This window comes from Prunus dulcis, chromosome 4, assembly GCF_902201215.1.
Source record: "Prunus dulcis chromosome 4, ALMONDv2, whole genome shotgun sequence".
NCBI lineage: Eukaryota > Viridiplantae > Streptophyta > Magnoliopsida > Rosales > Rosaceae > Prunus > Prunus dulcis.
Window position 1 is genome coordinate 4,677,092 of NC_047653.1, and position 21,332 is coordinate 4,698,423.

General features: G+C 36.1%; 1 protein-coding gene across 3 annotated transcripts; it reads right to left on the reverse strand.

Annotated features, from left to right (window-relative positions):
- Positions 1-220: 220 nt before the first annotated feature.
- On the reverse strand, positions 221-19,552 carry LOC117623974 (187-kDa microtubule-associated protein AIR9). 3 transcript variants are annotated; one of them, XM_034355046.1, is made up of 38 exons: positions 19,112-19,552; positions 17,812-18,674; positions 16,577-16,648; positions 16,356-16,421; positions 16,115-16,186; positions 15,955-16,020; positions 15,757-15,819; positions 15,609-15,674; positions 15,313-15,412; positions 13,783-13,884; positions 12,993-13,225; positions 12,798-12,912; positions 12,110-12,230; positions 11,507-11,682; positions 10,930-11,065; positions 10,573-10,673; positions 10,422-10,469; positions 9,996-10,180; positions 9,777-9,894; positions 9,233-9,360; positions 8,451-8,619; positions 8,094-8,212; positions 7,716-7,884; positions 7,400-7,484; positions 7,200-7,273; positions 7,001-7,120; positions 6,020-6,215; positions 5,804-5,925; positions 5,398-5,605; positions 4,340-4,413; positions 3,991-4,129; positions 3,308-3,489; positions 2,832-2,987; positions 2,372-2,503; positions 1,611-1,669; positions 1,495-1,527; positions 1,260-1,391; positions 221-674 (listed from the first exon to the last, which is right to left on the reverse strand). In XM_034355046.1, the coding sequence occupies exons 2-38, from the start codon at positions 18,652-18,654 to the stop codon at positions 498-500; spliced, it is 5,157 nt and encodes a 1,718-aa protein (XP_034210937.1). In that variant the 5' UTR covers positions 18,655-18,674; positions 19,112-19,552; the 3' UTR covers positions 221-497. The 3 variants fall into 3 exon arrangements, with proteins under 3 accessions (XP_034210937.1, XP_034210938.1, XP_034210939.1); XM_034355047.1 differs by lacking the exon at positions 16,356-16,421 and having other exon boundaries at positions 19,112-19,486; XM_034355048.1 differs by lacking the exons at positions 3,991-4,129; positions 4,340-4,413 and having other exon boundaries at positions 19,112-19,487.
- Between the last annotated feature and the right edge of the window lie 1,780 nt (positions 19,553-21,332).

Sequence of the window (21,332 nt, forward strand, 5' to 3'; positions counted from 1 at the left end):
ACCCTTTCAACGTTAAATTTCAATTTTGTTGCAAGTAATATGGTTGTCCGTTTTAGTCACCAACCACTTTTTACATCATCTATCAGACAGCAGCAGGCATTTGCTCATGAGTGAAGTTCACAGTAAAAAGCTGCACAGCCTTTAGCTATGGGAGAATCAAAATACAAGCGAAACAACTCGATATTTTATGCAATCAACCTTATAATATTAACCTTCTGAAAAAGGAAAACCAAATAATAATACTATCATTAATTGAATAATGTCGACATTATCATCAATGTTATAATATACAATAATTGTGACACTTGTAATCCCTTGACCACTGCACACCTTTTTTTTAATTTTTTTAATTTTTTTTCAGACATACACAGGCATAGTAATCATGAATTAAGGGAGAAAAAAATGGGGGGAATAGAAAGAGAGATGGGATCACTTGCTCACTCAAAAACACTCGGATTGATATTGACTACCATACTGGTGCAGGTTCACCTTGCATATTATGTCTCTATTTTTAGGAGAGTATTGAGGGATGTACTATTGAATCTCTGAGCAAGGCCTCTGATCACGAGCACAATAACATCTCGAAGATGCCTCGACTGCACCATTAAGTCTACCTCATTCTCACTGTCCACTACGATTTTGAGACGATGCTGGTCATTTCGAAACAGCTCCACCTGTACACTCTCCGCCTTTCAGTTTCCAGTATAAAGAACAAAAAAAAAAAAAAAAAAAAAAAAAAAAAAAAAGTGTGATAGATTAGTCCCCCTCCAGAAATCCAGCCATCTAGCCAAATTATAGGTAGGGGAGAAATCTAAGTAGAATGGGACAATTTCTCCCAATACGTCAACTGTATAAGGAATCTGATCAACATGCCTATGTTCTGTAGAACTGAAGGTGAATGGTGAAAACAAGTTCATCCAAAAATACTCTTTTATAGCATTATTATATTCCAACAAAGAAAAAGTAAAACTATCAAGTGGGGACTTTTGAAATAAGGAAACAACGTAATAAAATTCTAGATCTTTTTAATATTACGGATGTGGTCAACACCAAATGGAGCAGGATAAATTTCTAGATAAAAGATCAGCCCTATCCAAAATATTAACATTTTCATATGATTATGATATAGAATTTCCACAATGTTATGCTACATTGTTGAAACAACAATGTGCCCTGGGTGGTCAACATTCCAAACATCTAACAATTTGAAAAGCAAACTGGATTAGAAGCATGTATAGAAAGTTAGTAACAAAACTTACATGAAACGGAGGTGCATAACTTCCACGAATTTCAGTGGTTGGGAAAGAAGTCTTAGAACCAGGCTTTACGACCTTGACTCTTTTTCTATTGACTTCAAGGATTCTTCTCTCGAGACTTCCCACTGCAGGAGCCTGCAATAAGAAAAATAACAAATAGTCAAACAATTAAATTTTTAAGCATTCTAACAGAGAGCAGATTAATTACAGATGTAGAAAGAGAATATTAAATGACAACCTTTTTCATAGATTGGTCCTTGTCACACAATGTCTGTACCAAATAAATTCAGTGTGGTTAGAAATGGTTTTCGCAACAAACAATTCTAAAATACTACATTAAAGACAATGCCATACCTCAAACTTCACAGATCCAATATCAAGCTTCTGCTTCACTTCTTTAAGAACATCAGGCTCTGCATGACAATCAATGCAAATTTTATAAAGTTGGGTTCCTATAGATTTGAACACAACTTTCTCAGGCTAGAATTGGTAAGAAGATATCAGCCTCCCACATGCAAGAGCAGAAAAGCAGAGCAAGGAAAAATAATATTGGACAACATTAGAGGTAGAAAAAGTTTAAAACACTACTAATGAACTTGTGATGCAGAAAAACGGATAGTGAAATGTCTGAAGTTAGTCAAATTGTCCAAGAGTGTTTTCTAGTTCCCATGGAAGCAATAATTATGATCTAAAGGAATTAATTAGTATGAAAAATATACAAGAGTTATTAAACGTTTCTAGAGACCTAAGAAGTGATAAAAGGAGTAGTTCAGTGTTCATTTATGTCTAGTATTAAGCTAGCAATAATGCTAGAGTCACCAAAGTTGATATGTCAGAGTTGGCCCGAATTTGAAGAAATGAAACACTGGCATATTACTTGGTTACAAAATTTAGATGATAATTTTGGTGGGTGTAGCAGTACTCATTAATCTGGCCCCTGCTCTACTGTAAGAACAAGATTTTGGAAATAACATAGAAAATGATTTCTCTTTTCCTGTGAAAGCTTTATTGCAACAACAATTCAAAGTCTATTTTAATTAAAAGTGATAAGAGATGGGTCCCAAAAAACACAGAGAGAGAGAGAGAGAGAGAGAGAGATGAGATTCTTAAATTACCAACTGCAATAGGCTCTGTGGATGCAGAAACAGGTTGCCCTTCAACACCATCCTCTCTTACTGGAGTGTAAATGGCAACAAGCCTATACCCTACATCGTCAACATTAGACTCATACATTCTCCCTACCTCCCCTGCAAGTAAAAAAATTTCATTTAAGTATTGCACAGTGGAAAAATAAATCATATGATAATGTTATTCAGAAAGTTCCTATAAAGAAAATGTTATTCAGGAAATCAAAATATTTGCTAGTGTATTTCCCATCACAAAGAAATGCCGTAAGCTGTAAGAATTGTTGAAAGGAAAAGTGAATCCGGTAACAAATACAGTATTATTATAAGTTTCTAAAGATATATTGGAAGCTACAAAGCCTCCTTGGAACTCTCAGGACAAGATGACACATCTTGTCACCAATGTGTACACCTAAGGTTATAAAAGAGAAACTCAATGACTTAACTATACCTGGTATAGAGATAAGATCAGGACTTCCAACCATTGATCTAAGCCACTGGATTCTACTTTTGCCTTCCTTCCCTCCACTATAATTTCCACGTACAGCATATAAGTTGGTGTGGAAACCCCTCCCTTCAATCTCCAGCTTATCTATTCTAGGGATCCCTACAGATAAACAGAAATAAAATATATGGAAGGAATGAGGCTTCATAATACAGGAAATAACAATAATATTACATCCAACCATTCAGAAAGTGAATATGGTCAGAAGCAATAATATGGAGTCCAGGTCAATTTAACAACTTCCAAACGCTTCGTATTTCAATTCAAATAGATTGGCTTAAAAGCCTTTCTTATTAATCTCCAGCTTATATGCTTTAGGAACCCAGGAAAATCATCAAACTGAAGGACTAAACTAACGGATGGAAGAAACATAACTATGTTTAAAACCAAGAGTGTAGTCCTTGAGTTTGGAAAGGAAATACCTGGTAAAATAGGTCCAGTTTCAGCATATACAGGCTCAGTTGACCTTCCAAACACATCAGTCACAATGCATTCACATTTTAGACACCGTCCAACATCTTCTAGTCGCATCTTGTAGGAGCAAGAATGCTGAGCAGGTAATAGCTCAAAGGTTTTTTCATCTCCCACTTTTGAAGAAAAATACCTGCAGCATCCCTTTGTGTTAATGAACAAAATGAAATAGTAAGAGCTAATAAACTTGAAATAAGAATTAAAAAAAATTCAATACATTGGATGCATGTTCAAGTTTAAAAGTTATATGACACTAGAAATCCTGGATGAGAACAGAAAGCTGCACGCCACTTGCAAATCAAAGGATTCAAAACTAGCCATTTGATTATCAGAACAAAATGTTACCAGATTGTTGTAAAAAGTCGAATTCCCATTTAAGATAAGTCCTTATAAAGCAACAGATCTCTCGAAAAACAAAAAACCAAAAAGGAATCAAATATCCAGCTGAAAGCCAAAAAGTCCAAATGATGCAAATGCAAATGTAATTCGTCATCATGCTTAACTTTTATAGCATGTATTTCTGAATCTTTTTTTGCCACTGAACAGAAATGAAATATTGAGCCCTTAAAAGTGATAGTACTGCGAAGACATTTGAATGCAATCGTGGTGTGGATTACAGAAAATTACACCATACCATTGATATCTGACATCTTTCTTGTACTTGTTCCATACAAGTTGTTGATTCTCACTCTCCGGGATCACTTCAACAACTGTAAGAACATCACCTTCGATTGCCTTTCCAGTGAGAGCAAGCATCTCTAGTCTTGGAAGCTCTGGAGGTTAATGCCATATCCAAATTCAATTTAAAATGTTTTTTTAATCTTTACCATGTAAGACAAATAACAAACCATATCCAGATCAGAAATTTTTCTTCCTTTCCAACACATGTCCAGAGTCCAGAAAACAGATGAAGGAAAAAATGCACGTCCACAAATACATATTGAAGGTCAGAAGCATTGGTATGATCAAAAGGGACTTTCTACCTGGAAGAATAATGTCAGTCGTCTCAGACAACCTCAGTTCTCCAACCACCGAATCTGAACGAACTGGTGTGTATCTATGAGATGCATATGGAAAAGTTTCTTAGGATATATATTTCTACATATTCATAAATAAAAAACTCTACATGCATACGTGTATATAACTAACAAAAAAGTAACTACTGAGTAACAGATTGGACATGCAAGTTGTTAGATGTAGGAAAATCTAAAACCCAAATGTTAAATCCTGTATGTCAATGATCAATAAATGAATGTGTTTCCTTCCCAAGGATGTGATAGGCATGGGAATGATTGTAGAGAGCACCATAAAAAGTTATCAAAATCGGTGTTTCTTGCCCCATGTAAAGATTATGTAGGATGAAAAAGCAATGTAGACAAGATTGAGAACGAAGGTCTCCTAAACTTTTAAAAGTTCAAAATCCTTCCTAAACTTGTAAAAGTTTGAGAGTTTTGATGTTAAGAGAATCTTGCTACTCCTCATAATGAGTGATTTGCCACACTTCATTAGTTGGTTCTGCATTTGGGTAGCATCCATAACATGCTTTTGACAAAGACGCCCACAGAGAAGCCACAAAATCTAATTCCATCCCAAATCAAATCCACTTCCTTCACCTCATCGTAGAAACACCCATTGTTCCATTCCTCCACATTGTTATGATTTGTTTTTTTGTAGGAACATTGCAAGGAAGTTTTAACACCACTCTTTTACAAAATAATATTTTCCTCTACTGTGTACAGGAAGTAATTCAATGTTAACAAATTTTTCTAATAAAGACAAACAAATAAAATGCAGCAGCTTTCAAGTAAAGACTGGCAGAACACCAATACTTCTTTTGCTTAACATTTTTCTTTTGTTAGGGGGAAGCAATTTCTGATGAAAAGTCTCAGCATTCTTAAGGGAAAAAAAAAAAAAAACACTCCATAAACTATCTTCAAGTAGATGGTATTTTGCTCGACCCCCATCTACTCCCCAGTCAAAAATAGTAAACAAGAAAAGACTACTTTGCAAGACTCCAAAGGAAGCAAGACAGAACTTTTACCCAAACAATAAACGGCAGTTGTAGTCTGCATCAGTGACTTCATAAGTGTTAGAGTTGGCCCCACTAATAAGAACGATAGTTCCTTCATTAGTTTCTCTATACCAGCTAAACAGGCTTGATCCTTCATATCCACCAAAGTACTCTCCCTCTCCAGCATAAACACCAAGAGACAACTCCTTCACTCGAACATTAGAAACCACAGGAAGAGCTGCAGCATTAATTCACTAAACATGTCAGATGTCAAAGAACAAGATAAAAAATCAATGGATGTGTTTCTTTGATAGCAAAAAGAAACGGATATATGAATGCCTTGGTATAACCTAGGCCAGAGGCCGACAGTATTAGATAGCAGATAGAGAGAAAATGAACTTATGATTATGTAAATTAAGATTTAGAACTTAGTTACCTGGTGCAACTGGAAAGTTGCAAATTGCAACTAGTGCCTTTCCACATTTGCCATCAGAACGAGTGGGGAGCCAATATAAGGCCAAATAAGCCCCAACATCTTCAAGTACTGGCGTGTATGTTCTGCCACATTTGCAAACCGTTCATATACATCCTTTCAAAAATGGAAAAACAGATTTTGAAACATGAGAAAACACATCCCCGTATCATGACTTACAATGTTTTACCACATATAACAACATCTTCACATGCATTAGATATATCCAGCAATGCAGATCCATGCAGCTTATTCTTTGTTCTGTACCAAATATATTCTCCAACACCTTCCTCTCCGCCAAAATATGTTTTTCTTGGGACTAAATTATCATCCTCGCAGCAATCAGGAATTTCAAGCTCCAGTCCTACAGGATCAGCTGTTGCAAGAAGCAAAAATTGCATTGGTCAAGTTTAAGTAAGAATCAAATAGTATTTTCTAAAATGAAATGAAAACAAAAGAAATGGATACTTGTAAAATTACGGATGTGATTCAGTATATTACACTAGAAGACTAAAGGCCAAGTTAGATTGTACATTCCAAGGAAAATATCCAGATAAACAGCAAGCTACAGCATCAATTCTAAAAATGCTAAGCAGTTATAATATTACCCTGATGTTCATCAGTTGCTAGCATAGAAAAGAATTGTAGAATTTTAAAAAGAACTACAATAGAAGCACAAAATTGATTCCTTATCTTATAAGAGAGAGAGAAGAGAGAGTCTTTAATCTGTTCCAAAAGGTATCCCAATTATGGCATATCTATTGACGAGGGTTTTGAGGGAATGCTTCGTTATGGAAACTACCTGTGCTTTCTGCTTTTTTATTCTGGAAAATATAGAACATGACAAAGCATTTTTGGTTGGAAATGGAACTGGGTTAGCTTTGAATTATGTGACACTACCGTTGAATACAGTAAATACATTTTGACGGTAAAAATGAAAATGTTTGCAGTAACAAAACATAAACTTGCTTCTTTTCATGAATATTAAATTGCTCAAGAAGAATCTGCTTTCTATTGAAATCTTTTGACTTTCGATCATTTTGACACTGTTGAGAAATACGACTAGAATGAGATACATTAATCATCATCCTAAAAGATTTTAACAATTGATCGTCCAAACTGCATCAAAACTGCAGAATTCTTCATAATAAATTAACTAACCAGGAGCAACCACATCAGATTGTATTTTCTTTGGATTCCCACTCATCCCATCTTTGCGCATAGGAGTGTAAACAAGTTCAATACATGTTCCCACATCATCAAGGGTCAAATCCAGAAAATCTGCCAAGAGAAAAGTACCATATAAATGTAATTCCATGGATGTGAAATATGTCTCATCTAATTACTCTATAGAACTCACCCTGAGTACTCAATTTCTCCTTGACACCATTACGTTTCACTCTAAACCATTCATGGGAGCAATTTCCTTTCTCCCTGAATGACAAACAATGACATCCAGTGTGGGAAGAGTCACAACACTAAAGTTCCACGTTTATTTGAAGAGAAAAGAAAATAATAATAACAATAAGAAGAAGAAAGAAAAAAAAAAGGAAGTCTGACCCTCCACTATAAGAAGCAATAAAGCTCAAACGTTGCCCTTCTGTCACTGAACCAAGAAACTCCAAAGATCGACAAGTTGGGGGGCCTGCAATCCGAATTCAAAAATTAACACCATATCTATTTTATAATTTTATTCTGGAAAGATGAAAAGGCATTAATCAGCACCACAATGTGCCTATCAAGCTTATATGACTAGATTATTTATTACTGGCAGCCCAGTGCGCAAGTCAAAGTGTGAAACGGGAAAAAAAGAACTAGAAACCTTCGTTAGAATCCTACCATTATGAGTAAAGATTACAAGAAATAAACTCATTACCAGCTATTACAGGACCAATTTGTTCGGACAGAACAGTAGGACCACGAGCCCAGTCACTTCTGACAGGCTCACATGATACTGAGATAAAGAAATCAATATCATCAATTGAGAGCATGTATGAAGCAGTTGTTGCACCCCTAATTTCAGTTTGTGTTCCATCTGAAGTAGTCTGCCAATAATACATCACATTTCTTTAATCAAATATTGCACTTAAAGCAACCAAAGCAAATAAACTCAAAGACAAAGTGGTTTTTCACGGAATTGCGACATTCTAAGACAATGTAAATTACATGTACAAGGTTCTGTGAACCCAACCAGCATTTTGCAAATTGAGAAGAGAAGATATCTTACTCACAGCACAAAGTTGAATGAAATTACCCGAAACCAGTAGAAAACTGAATCTCCCTCTTCACCGCCCCAATATTTTTTCTCAACACTAAGTGCAGTTCCTTCAGTGGCATTCCCAATGATTTGTAGAGAAAGCAATCTAGGGCTCCCTAATTATCAAGTAGCATGCTTCATAAGAATGACTTGACAACAAAATATATAAATAAGCATGCAGAGCTATTTATCATAGTTAGTACATCTCCACAACGAAAATTATATGGCATTTGCACACATTCAATTGAAACCAACAGAAGATCAACGTACAACGTATTTGTTTTCCACTTAACAAAAACAAACATAAGCAATAATCACCACAACAAATGTTATGACACAAGAGAACAAAATTACCAGGGCGAACACGTTCCTGGCTCATACACGTTCTTGGCTCACCCACAATCCCATCATCACGCACTGGGGTACATTGGAATGAAATGAATTTACCAATTGCATCTTTTGCAATACGATACTGAAGAATCCCGTTAACCTCAGGTATTAGAGATCCAGAGTCAGTTTCAACCTGTTGATTCCCAGGAAAACAACTAATCATAAGCATAAGTCCTCCTTATATCACCTAGCATTCTGCTCAGCACTAAACCAAAGGTGACCTTCTTACATGCTATGGTATAAGAAAAAGGAGTTCAGGAAAAGATGGACAAGGTTTCATCTATGACTACAAAAGGTTACGCAGAAAATTACTAGAAAACCATTATAAACTAGTTCATAACTCCCGCCAATCAAGACTAATTAAAGTGATCCCTGAAATTCTTTGATGTTGATACCCATAAGGACATAAAACAACCTCTTCCTTTCCTATATGATATCCATTTCCTCCCTCCTATCATTGAAGATTCTGTTATTTCTCTCTATCCAGAAATATGGGATACTAGTCTAGAATGTATCTGTGTTACCAGTCCTACAGAACACAAAATATTATCTACATGTAACATTTTGGATATGTGTACTGGTACTGGAACAAACCCAATGCAAAAAGTGTATATGCAACCTACTGTAATATACTCTCTCCTTTCTGGGTAAATAAATCAGTTCAAAATATATAAGACAGTTATCAGGCCTCCAATAGATCAAGCATTACATCAGGTTTTTCATAAATTTGATAAAGGTGCATATACCTCATGAAGATACCAGCTATAGATACTTTTTCCTTCATGACCACCAATGTAACCATATGATGCCGTCAATATTTCACCTTCGGTGTAATCACCAGTAATCGATAAGAAATTCAAGCTTGGAGGCAGAGCTGCAAGAAGCAGGATGAGAGTCAGTTATACACAAACAGAATTAGGGCTTCAATAATGGGCAGTGATAGTAAGTAACTTGCTTCTTATCAAAATTGCAGCTGCTTCAAATCCAGGCATTGAAATCAGCGGCTGGGTTTGAAAAGTTTTATAAAACATGCATATTGATTTACTAAAATTTCTGTGAAAGTACTGCAAATTTCACGAAAACAAGGGCAGTTTTCACAAAGACAGTGAAAGGCCATAATTGTGGTAGAATGCCGCAGACATTTCAATGATAAGGGGAAGGTTACACCTTCCACCACTCTTTATATATAGTGGTGCCAAAAAGCCTAAATATAGGCTGATATTTCAACTTATTGGCTGACATTTTAAATACTTATATACACACAAACAAATGCAAAGTAGATGTACTTACTCTCAACTGCTCTATCTGATACAACATACGCTGGTTCACCAGATTCTCCGTCTGGAGTCATAGGAGTAAATTTTGCAACAATGTAATACCCAACAGCTCCTAAGGGTATGCGAAACGCCTAAACAGAGGTACCATCAATGGACAATTTGCATCGCATATGAAAGCTTTCAATTTAAGGATTATTAAATTCATATGTTCAAAGAATATAGGATCGCAGACCTTTGCAATTTTGGATGTGCTCAACACTTCAAGACCTTTCTCACCATCCAAAATAGAAGAACTTGTTTTATACCACTGTACTCTGCTAGACCCTTCAGTTCCTCCGGTGACAGTACCAGTTGCAGTAATCTTACTGTTCTCCCTTAGATCACCAATTATCTTCAAATTTATTACCTTTGGAGGCGCTGGAATTGGGCAAAGAAAAAAATATTAAAACAACAGGAAGTCAGTAACAGTACGCCAACATCATAAAACCAAATTAGAAGCATGGTCCAACCATATGCATCACAACAGTAATCAACAATAATAAACAGCCAGAAGACTTCCACAAGGAAAATGACAGCAAATTAAAGAACGCTTGTTTTTTTTTTTTTCAAGAACATAAACCAAATTTAGCTTTAAGATTGTTGACATTATTCAAAATACCTTGCTTCACCACATCAGACAGTATTGAAACAGACTCCCCTTCGTGGCCTAAAGAAACAAGCACCAACATTTTGTTAAATGAAAATTCATTAGTAAGCCACACTGTTACTGCATATAGAATGTTCCTAAAGAAAAGGTAATCGTGTTTAACCTTCAAAATTAATAGGTATATACACAAAAGCCAAGCGATGGCCAACATCTTCCTTGGTCAAAGTATATTCAGATGTACCAGTTGATACCAAAACGAAGTCTCTGTCAAGGAAAGCCATTAGAAAAAATAAGGGAGTGGGAAGCTCAAGTGTGCAAATTAAGTTCAATAGACCAGGAGAAAAGTACATATAGAAATAAATAAATAAATATTATTAATAATAAGTGGGGAAAATTGAAAAAGGATCTAGGGAACAAAATTAACAGGAACCCAAATGGAGAAATACGACCAAAAACCAAATTAGGAAAGCATATTTGTGCTCCACTAGAGCATGGCAACATATGACTAAAGTATACTAACCCAGTGTCCCTATGCTCACATAACCATTCAAACTTGCTGGGACCCTCTCTTCCTCCAAAGTAATCACCAACTCCTCTGATGGTACTGCCTTCAACAATATCTCCAACAACGTGAACGTTATTGACCGATGGAGGGGCTGCCACCAATGAACATGAATAATTAATATCCTAACCATATTATTTTGGAACTAACAGAAAATGCAGTGAATAAAGGAGGGAGAAAACTGCCTCATTGAATCTATTATAAACCATGGAAACAAATGCTACAGTTTAGCTACATGATGGTCTAACTAAAACCTGAACCAGCTCTTATAAAAATAAAAAACCTGCACTGGAGATGTTTAAACAAACATACACCAGATAAAGATTTAAGACATAGCAGCTCCAACACTAATTCCAACACACAGGATGGAAAAACAAATTGTTATTAATTCATGTTTGTGTTTTTTTTAAAAAAAAATCAAAAGCGTAAGAAGTAACTTGTCCAACTAAGCAAGGCAATGTAATTGTATATTTGACATGGTCATACTGCAAAAGTTATGTACACTATCTTCACAAGAGTTGTATGACTTACATACCTGATTTAACAAAATCGGTGTATTTATAATGAGGTTCTCCTTTGGCACCTTCTTCTGTCACTGGTGTGTACATAAAAACCAAACTTGAATCAATATCATCTATGGTCAGTCTGTACTCCTCATCTTCAGCTCCAGCAATAACCACAGGACTGCTGTTCCATTTTCTCCTCAACCAACTGAAAAATATGATGGATGTTTTTGTTATTTTATTTTCTTGTACAGGAAAAAGCATAATACATATACGTGTACATATGCTAGACTACCATTTTACACCAAAAGCTTAAGGAATAGACCAACAATGCATATCAAGCTAAAACTCTCTTGATTTGCAGCCTCATCCTATATGTGGAGAGACAAACAGAGAAACATATGTGTGCAACCGACCCTGCAGTATATAAAGTTAGAAAATAACTCGTGGGGTGGAAGATGAGAGGTTAGGAACACAAGACCCCTTGAAAAAAGAGCTCTAATACAATGTTAAAGTATCACCATACCAAAAATTTTAAACTACTTTGGAATTGGCCAAAAATGTATATCAAGCTAGGGATATCCACAGTTGTCTATGTACACATGTACATAAACCATTTCAAGAGGCAGTCTCACCTAGAAACACCTTTCCCTGGAGTGCCGCCGCACCACGCAACCTCTGCATGGCCTTTAATAGTATTTCCCTCCACCAGATCTCCACGAACATCAAGGTTCACAACCTTGGGAATTCCACTTCCTGCGCAAGAGAATAATCAGTAGAATGAAAAAAAAGTTCCTTGCACCATATAAAACTATCCCAATAAGCAAGCATGCTTCAAGATGAATTTTTAACATGGAAATACAGTGGCAAAATATAGAATTTCTTTTTTATATTACATTATCCCCAATCTACAATACCCAGCAATATGTCAATGAAAGATACTAAGACAACGCATGCACTACATAGTCAAGGTCATATGTTTCTCCTTTCAACTGTATATATCAATATCAAAATGTGACTGGAGTAGACTTCTTTCTCACTTTGTTGGCAATCATGCTGTCCGCAAGGAATTATTTGTTAGACAGACTGCATAACAGCCACTATGTTTATAACTTATCTCCATATTCAAATGACATTATCTTCTCTTAATAGATGCACAATTTTATGCTTTCATGCAAATAAGTGAATCTGCAAAGACAAATTCCACAGTGTTCTACAGCTAACAGATGAGGATACTTCAGACTTACATCCTGGAAAAAAGTACAAAAGGAAGAATTTATAAATTAAGCTATTTATTTCCAATGAAAAAGATACAAAATTTACCTGGTGAAACTGGTGAAGATATAGCAAAAATAGAAGGGTACTCCATTTCTCCTAATACCGGACTACACTCCACTTTCAAAATTTTACCAATATCCTCATGCTTAGGCCAGTAGACCTATGTTCACGAGATTCGAAGTAAAATCAATTGCCACTCAAAAGTTCAAAAACATTGGACATGCTGAAAGATTCAATTACCTCTCCTGTGGCATCAGGAATAATGGTGAAATTGGACGGAGTTCTTTCTCCCACAAACCATTGGTACTTTAAGATTAATTGTGGATCAACTCCCAAAGTGTTCTCTTGTACAAAAGTGAACTGGCAGCGACAAGTATCTTCTTCAAATGGCTTCTCAACAGAGGCCTCCTTGACAAGGAAGCCCGGAGGCAAATGATCCTTCCATTGTTCAACTAGAAAGCGAAAAGTTGAGTCTGTACAAGAGATGCATTTAATACTTTTTCATGGAAACATACTATCATTAGTAAAAGAACAATACAATACAGGAGACAAGTTGTTTACTGGTCTAACTAGAGTATCAACTACAACTGCAAAACAGGGCTAAACATAACATGACAGCAGCCAAAATGGAAACTAAAATACAGCAGCACTCCAATCATAAAATATAGCCTATAAAGAACTATCCCAAAATACGTACAACTCTTTAGACATATATACACACTGAACACTATAAGTTCATTCCAAGGGCAAATGCCAGCAGCTCATGAGTCATGACTAACATTATTCATGCATTTGAATATACTACAATTTAATGAAACATAATACATGATAAACCAACAGAATTCCAGTCCCCTTATCAAAAGCAACTTGTATATCCAAAAGCAATTATGCAAGACAGTAAGTTATCCATTCAAACCTTTTACTTCCAACAACAACTTATCCATTCAAAACCAAAATAAACTCTGCACACAATGATTGTGCAGGAACTGAAATTGCAAAATAACAGAATAAAAGAAGTCAAAGTACACACCTGTTGCATGCTCTGGACTACAAAACTCCCAACCATCTCTAATGCACAAAGATGTGTGTGCAGGATAACGCTTTGCAACTGCTACCTCTTCTCGGGAAAGATCTGAAAAATATTCAAATAAACTTGTAAGAACACACTATAGTGGTATAAAAATATTAAAGCTGGAAGTAGGATTCAAAGAAAGGGTAAAAGCTCGGATACATACCAAAGTATATATATATATATATATATTTTTTTTTATTTTTTTATTTTTTTTTTTTTGAATAGAAACATTGTATTGATAATCAAGAGGAAAAATCCTCGATCAAACAAGAAGACCAAAAAAAAGAGTCTGACCTACTAAGATTGAAAAACAAACTGTATAAAAAACAGAAAAACACAAAGCTTTAGTAAAATCATCTTAAGACTGCCATCATGTCTCTCATGATGGTAGAGTAGTGATAGTCCTTGAACTGCCCCGAAACCGAAGCCCAAAGGGATGCCCAAAATTTAATTCTGTCCCATAATTCCTCAACCCTTACTCCTGTATGACCCTGAAAAATTCTTCGATTTCGCTCCATCCAGATATTCCAGAAAATAGCATGAAATAGACAATCACGAAGGATTCCAGCTCTCTTCCCCTTCCCTGAAATCCTCAGATTGATACTAAGGAGCTCAAAACACCCTTTAGGAATCACCCACTCCACTCCGAGAGCACCCAACATCCTCCACCATAATTTTAGGGAATACGAACAATGAATGAACAAGTGATCAATGTTTTCTGCATTCTCTTTGCAAAGAACACACCAAGAGGGGGATAAGCACATCTTTGGTTGCCTCCTTTGAATGCAATCGCAAGTATTAATCCTACCATTTGCTGCCAGCCACACGAAAAATTGAATTTTCGGCGGAGTCTTTGCCTTCCAGATTGAGCTGAAAGGGGGGAAGACATCTCTAGTGGTAGAGAGAAGAAAAGACCTGAAAGACTTGCAGGAAAAAGAACCCTGCTCCTCAATCTCCCAAGATCTCCGATCCGGTTTAGAACCGTATAATCTCACGTTCCCCAATATATCCAAAAGTATTACCACTTCTGCTATTTCAGCCTCGGACAAATTCCTTCTGAAATCAAAATCCCAATTGAGAGGCATCACATGATTGTTAGCAAAACAGGCTATACTTTGATTTTTTCTCCTAGACAAGGAAGAGAGTCTAGGAAACAGATCTTCTAGAATCCCTTCTTTCAGCCAAAGATCCTCCCAAAATCTAATTTTCTCCCCATTTCCAACAGAAAATCTGCAGCATTGAAGAAAAGAATTATACCCTTTCGAAATTTCTCGCCAAGGATTCCTGCAAAACACCTTATCTATCTGTTTAGTATCCCACCCATTTGAGTCTAATCCGTACTTGCTCTTAATGATCCTATGCCATACCAAAGTATATATAAATACAATATATACAGATACACAGAGAGAGAGAGAGACACATAAGAACAGAGAACAGGTGAACAAAGTTGAGATGCCGAAACCAAACCACAATTGTTCTACAAGATACCTCTATCATTGAACTTTTTTAAGGTAGGACCAACAAGCAAAATGGAAGCTGCTTCTAGATGAGGCATTTTAAGTATGGGATTCTCCTCCACTCGTAAATGCTGTGGCACAAGACAATAAAGTACAAGCATGTGAGTTTACAGCCCTGAGTCAGATAAATCCCTTTCCTGTGAATATGCGATGTAATCACACTGAATTTCACCCATAAATCACCACAGCTAGTCTCTATGACATTAAATGTGCCAAGCCACACAAGACAACTTGGGGGAAAATGTCTCAATGCATTTCAAAACTAACCTCAAGTACTGGTAAATACGGGAAACCCTTCAGCGTGGAAATTTTGTTTTTGCTGGCAGCTAATACCTGTTGGAAATCATAAGTATTTAATTCAAACACTGGAGGCGGGGGAAAGAGCAACAAGTTGCATGGTACTAAAACAACAAACCTGTAGTCGAGGTTGGCTTGCCATCGTAAGAGACTTCAATTTATTTTGAGCAACAGAGAGAAACTATACAAGGAAAAAGAAACCAAAGATACGTCCTATATGTTAAGATTATTACCACTAAGACCAATCCAGGAAGTCAATATAAATAGCATACTTCCATAGCACATCAGCAACTGAAAACTATTCACAAGGCCTTACCTCCAAATTAGGGAGCTGAGGGAGGCTTGCAAGCGACGTGATTTGATTTCCAGCAAGATAAAGTTGCTGCACATGTTAAAAATTTCAGAACCTTAACAAATGGATCTCTGTATTCTTTGATTTATGGAAACTCAAAGATTAATATGCGTGAAACACAAACCTGTAAGACTTTACAATTTTCAAGAGGTTCAAATCCAGGCCCTTTGAAATCATTGAAACTCAAATCAAGAACCTGAAAATAGAAGTACTGTCAACCATTACAGGGCTAGTTATTTGCAAATCTGCAAACATGGTTTACATGCTTATCGTGTGCATAATAATAAATAAATAACTTTGTAATTTAGTATATTACTAAATATTCGAACATGTGGAAGGAAACCTTTTAAGTCTGATTAACAAACCTTTACTCGTGTCAGTATTTCAACTCCCTCCAACATAGACAAGAGATTGTCTCTGAGATAAACAAACTGCCAAGTAGGAGCATCATTTAAAGGAACAACTATAATCACTTAAAAGGAAAAACTTTTAAGGAGACAAAAAAAGAATTTGACAAGGCATCTAGTTAGGTAGATGGCAAAACTCTCTTCAATAAACAGTAATCATTCATAAGAAATCAGTTTACCTCTAAATTTGGTGACAAGTTCAACCCACTAGCCTTGAGACTGCGAACTCTATGACCTCTAAGATCTAACCTCTGGTACAAAGAGTAATATGGGCAGTAATAAGTACAGAATGGAAGACATGATAATGTTTTACAAGTACTCATCTCCAACAGCATGGAGTAGACATGCAATTGAAAAATAAACAACACGATGATGATGATGGATACAAATCAAATAAGGTACCCAATGAAGCGCATGTGAGAATGAAGAGGAATAACAGGCACACATACCACAAAGAGTCATGATGATAGATACAAATCAAATAAGGTACCCAATGAAGCGCATGTGAGAATGAAGAGGAATAACAGGCACACATACCACAAAGAGTCATGAGGACTATTCAATGCATAAGTTTTTATTCGTATTGTATAGCAGGTCACCATAATTTAGCATTGAATCCAAGTGATGAGCTACCAATATCTGGAAATCATAGTTGCTGACCACCCATTGTTGTGTTTAATAGGGTTTTCTCCAAAAGCCTTTTCAAAGTCTATTTCTATCATTTAGTCGCTTGTAATTTGCCTAGGACATCTCTGAGAATTTTATAATAACATTTAAAGATAAAGGACTTCCATATTCTATTACTCTTTCTTATTTTGGAAGGATCAAATTGCATCTCTTCCACTTCGGATGTACAGATTGGTCTGTTTCCTTGGTCGTCAATTAGTTTCCCTTCATAATCGCTCAATCTCTACGGACTTGGGAATTCATATATGTCGTTTCCAGGAGACTATGACTTTTGAAACCAGAAAAACATATGACAAGCAAACATTTATCACACCTCAGTGGCAGCATGCAGATTGCAAAACACTGTTATTTACCAAAATCCTAATATATTTGGTTCATCTCTATGCTAATTTTTTTCATAAGAAACAAGAAATTTATTGAAGAGAGAAAGAGAAGTACAATACAAGATGGACACAGAGTCCATTTGAATCAAACACCTAAAAACAGAGCGCAAACATTTCTGAAGACATAGATTACTATACACAATCACATTTATTTATTTTTATAACAACTATGCACAATCAAATTGAGACTGACACGGCAAAAGAAATAGTAAGTATGAAATAACTACTTGACAAAAGATATATAGCTGAAACAGATCAGACTATGAATGACTACTTGCACCACTTCAAAGCCTTACAAGGTCAATAAAAAGATGACACAGTAAAAGAAATAGTAAGTAGCTTACCAGATCATCACCAGCTTTGATTTCCACCTTTGGAAGGACTATAAGCCGAGAATCCCGTCCTTCAGGAGTTGCTGCTTTCCTACGTCCAGATAAACTAGAACTTCTATCCAGAGAAGAAGACAAAGACCCGGATCTCAGTCCACTAGTAACTGTAGGAGATCGGGCTGATGAGAAAGAAACCTTTGAGACTGACTTCCTGACTCCACTGCTAGCACTACTGTCCAATGAAGACGTCACCCTTCTTGAAGATGAAGATGAAGATGAAACAGACAATGCTGGCTTGACAGAAGGTTTCCTGACAGTCTCTTGCTTAGTCACCTGAGACCCGGTTGATTTATTCAGACTCCGGTCTAATGGCGAACCTGGAACCGACTTTCTAACCTCTGAAATACTGGTTCGAGTTGAAGATTTAGTAGTGCCAGCTGAAGGCAATGAACTCCTCCTAAGTTCTGGGAGAGACCGCCTTACAGTGTCCGTGGACTTTTTCACTGCACTTGGAGCAGCTGCAGCATTGTTTTGCTGTCTCGTGGTGGAGACTGCTGGCTTCTGAGGCAAACCTCCAGTGCTGTTTCGCCTTGCTACCGGAACTGAATTCAAACTCCGGGAAGACACAGTTACACTTGACTTGTTGGCACTCGAACTAGGATCCAAACCACTTTTGGGGTCTACTTTCTTTCTAACAGAACTAGTTGGAACCGAGACCTTTGATGTAACCGCAGCACCAGGTTTCACAGTTTTGGCAACTCTTTTTACAGTTTCAGATGAACGAACAGAGGCCTGTTTCTCTGGAATTCCGGGCTTTTCAGCTGGGTCTTCGCCCGATTGCACTAAATTGTCCTCCATTTTAGTTCACCAACCGAAAGCTACATTCCAACAACAGTGAACAAAGCCCGGTAAGTTTTTCGAGCCGCTGTGTTTGGTTTCAAAGAAAAAATGCAGAGGAAAATGAAAAGAAAAGTAGGAGAAAATGAAAGACTTCTGTAAACATTTACACCGTTTACTCAACTAAGCTCAAAGCCTCAGAGTCATTCCTCACCTCCAATTTTCACCACCTAACTAAAGGGTAAATTCCACTAAAACTTCATATGACAAAACATTTCAGAAGCAAAACCTCTGTTCTTGTAAGTGAAAGATCATACTTGGATCTAGCACAAAATGCAGATTCTTAGCAAATACCCAAGCACCCAGTTCGACTGAAGCTGGACAATAGACTTAGAGAAGAAACTCAAAGGACAAATTCAAACACACACACACACATACAGACACAAATAAACACAGAGATAGAGAGAAAAATATTAACCTGGACAATGTCTCAGATCTGGGTTGTTACAAAACCAAAACCGAAACTGCAAAGCATTTCTAGGGTTCGATTATTTTGGCACAAGCTCAGAGCAGGCTTTGAAGTGTCCGCTGCTTCGTGGCACCAAAAAAGCACCTAAAAAGCAAGAGGGAGTGAGAGACTGCTCTCTTTGCTGAGCTAAGAAATGGAAAAGCTATTGGCTAAAGGCCAGGCCATGCCATGTGGGGGTTAAAATATGATTGGAAAAAAGTTGTCTTCTAGAAAAAATTTGCAAATGTTAAAAAAAAATGGCGGAAACTGTAATGCATTCAAAAGACTGTGCAGCTCTCTGCAGAGTTGAAAAGGTCAAATGGATCTTGGAAATTGGAAATGGAAATAGGTTAGTGGAAAACTAAGTACAGTCTGCTTTGGATAAATTATTATGTGCTTTTCCTTTATTATATATTTTCCTTTAAGCTTCTTACCAAATCCACAGAAGTGACAGAATTTACTAACCCACAAACATTCTTATCTCTTTTTTCCTTTTTGGACTAGCATTCTTTATCTTCTCTTTCTTTCTTTTTTAATCTCCATCTCTGTAAATTGGAATTGTTCAAGACAGTGTAGCAGCATAAAATACTTATACTGTATGAGCTTATTCTTATCTCAATACATGATTCAAGTTCAAAGTATGACAACATAGATATACAACATAGTTATTATTTCATCAATTTTTTTTATATATATACAAATTAGTTTGTTTAGTTTAATTAATATTTATAATTAAGTAATATCTTAGCCTTATTTAATTAATTTAATTGATGTTATATTTTAATTATTATTTTTTTAGTGAATAATTAGTATTTAAATATTTAAATTAATTTCATCAATTACTCAATATTTTTATTAAAAAATTGTACAAAATTAGTTTGTTTAGTTTAATATTGTAATTAAGTAATATCTTAGCATTATTTAATTACTTTGATTAGTAATAATATTTTATTTATTACTTATTTAGTGAATCATTAGTATTTTAATATTTTAATTAATTTAATAAATTACGTCATAAATAGTAAATAATTATATTTAATTATGTCAAATAACTTTTGGACTTCAAAATTATTGAAAAATAGTTTCAATCATTTAAAAATCCTATAAAATTATTATTGTATTCTAGACCCTAAATCCAAGTAAAACACCCTAACTTCCAAACTTTTCTGACATTGTTCCAAAACCGTTCACAAAGCCTCGAACCCTACCACTAAACCTAGTTTCTTTAGTTTTTTTTATCCAACTTCTTTTATTTAATATATGTAATTAAGTAATATTTTAGTATTTTTTAAATATTAATGAAAGTAATTAAATAAGGCTAAGATATTATTTAATTACAAAAAGAAAAAAAAAATTATTGACCTAAAGAAACACCTGTCCTGACGAAATTTCGTCGGCATAGATCTATGTTGGCGAAAATTTGTCTGATTAGACTTCTCCCGACGAAGTTATGCCGGCTATGTAATAACCTAAAACAAAATATCTAAAAAGAAATAAAATATCTAAAAGGTAAGGATAATATCTTATAGCGAAAAGACAATTTTGCCCTCGCATTATTTAATAGGGGGAAAATTGACTTTTTGATCGAGAAAGAATTTGGCAATTCCGTTTATGCCGTTGCGTAGAGCACGGCGAAACGAGTCCGTAGACACGGAGTAGACCCGAATCGGAGCCGTAACGAAGAAGATATGGTCAAAATACCGCGAAGGGCAAAACGATAATTTGGTAAAAAGTCAGATTTTTATCTCTCTCTCCTCTCCCCCGTCAGTTTTCTCTCTCTCTCTCCTCTCTTCCTCTCATGTCGCACCCAACGGTGCGACTCTTCGACTTCTCGGCGACGGCTCGGCCACCACAGGCCGAGCTGATCTCCGTCATGGGCACCGTCGGCTCCGTCTCCCTCTCGCCGTCACGACATGACCGACCTCCACCCTTGGGCCGCCCGGAGTTGATCGGAAAGTCGTGATTTCCGACGGATGTTCACCCGATCTTCCAGCTCGAATTTCTCCTTCGTTTCTCCACCAAATCAATCGAGTAAGGTATGGTTTCTCAGCTATTTTTCGTGTTCTAGCTGATGGATGTATGGGTTTCGATCGATTTTAGCTCTAAAGCGATCAATTTTCGACTTGAATTCTGGCCGAAACGTCGGCCGCCGAAAACTACTATTTTTAGTCACTTTTTGGGGTATATCCAA

What these genes read in the sequence shown, in the direction of transcription:
- LOC117623974 (XM_034355046.1), bottom strand. Translation starts at nt 18,654, where the DNA reads ATGGAGGACAATTTAGTGCAATCGGGCGAAGACCCAGCTGAAAAGCCC. An exon ending in TAGTCCAGAGCATGCAACAG is followed by an intron (nt 13,226 to 13,782) that starts GTGTGTACTTTG and finishes TCTCTTGTACAG; the next exon opens with ACTCAACTTTTCGCTTTCTA. An exon ending in ATCTGATGTGGTTGCTCCTG is followed by an intron (nt 6,216 to 7,000) that starts GTTAGTTAATTT and finishes TTCTTGCAACAG; the next exon opens with CTGATCCTGTAGGACTGGAG.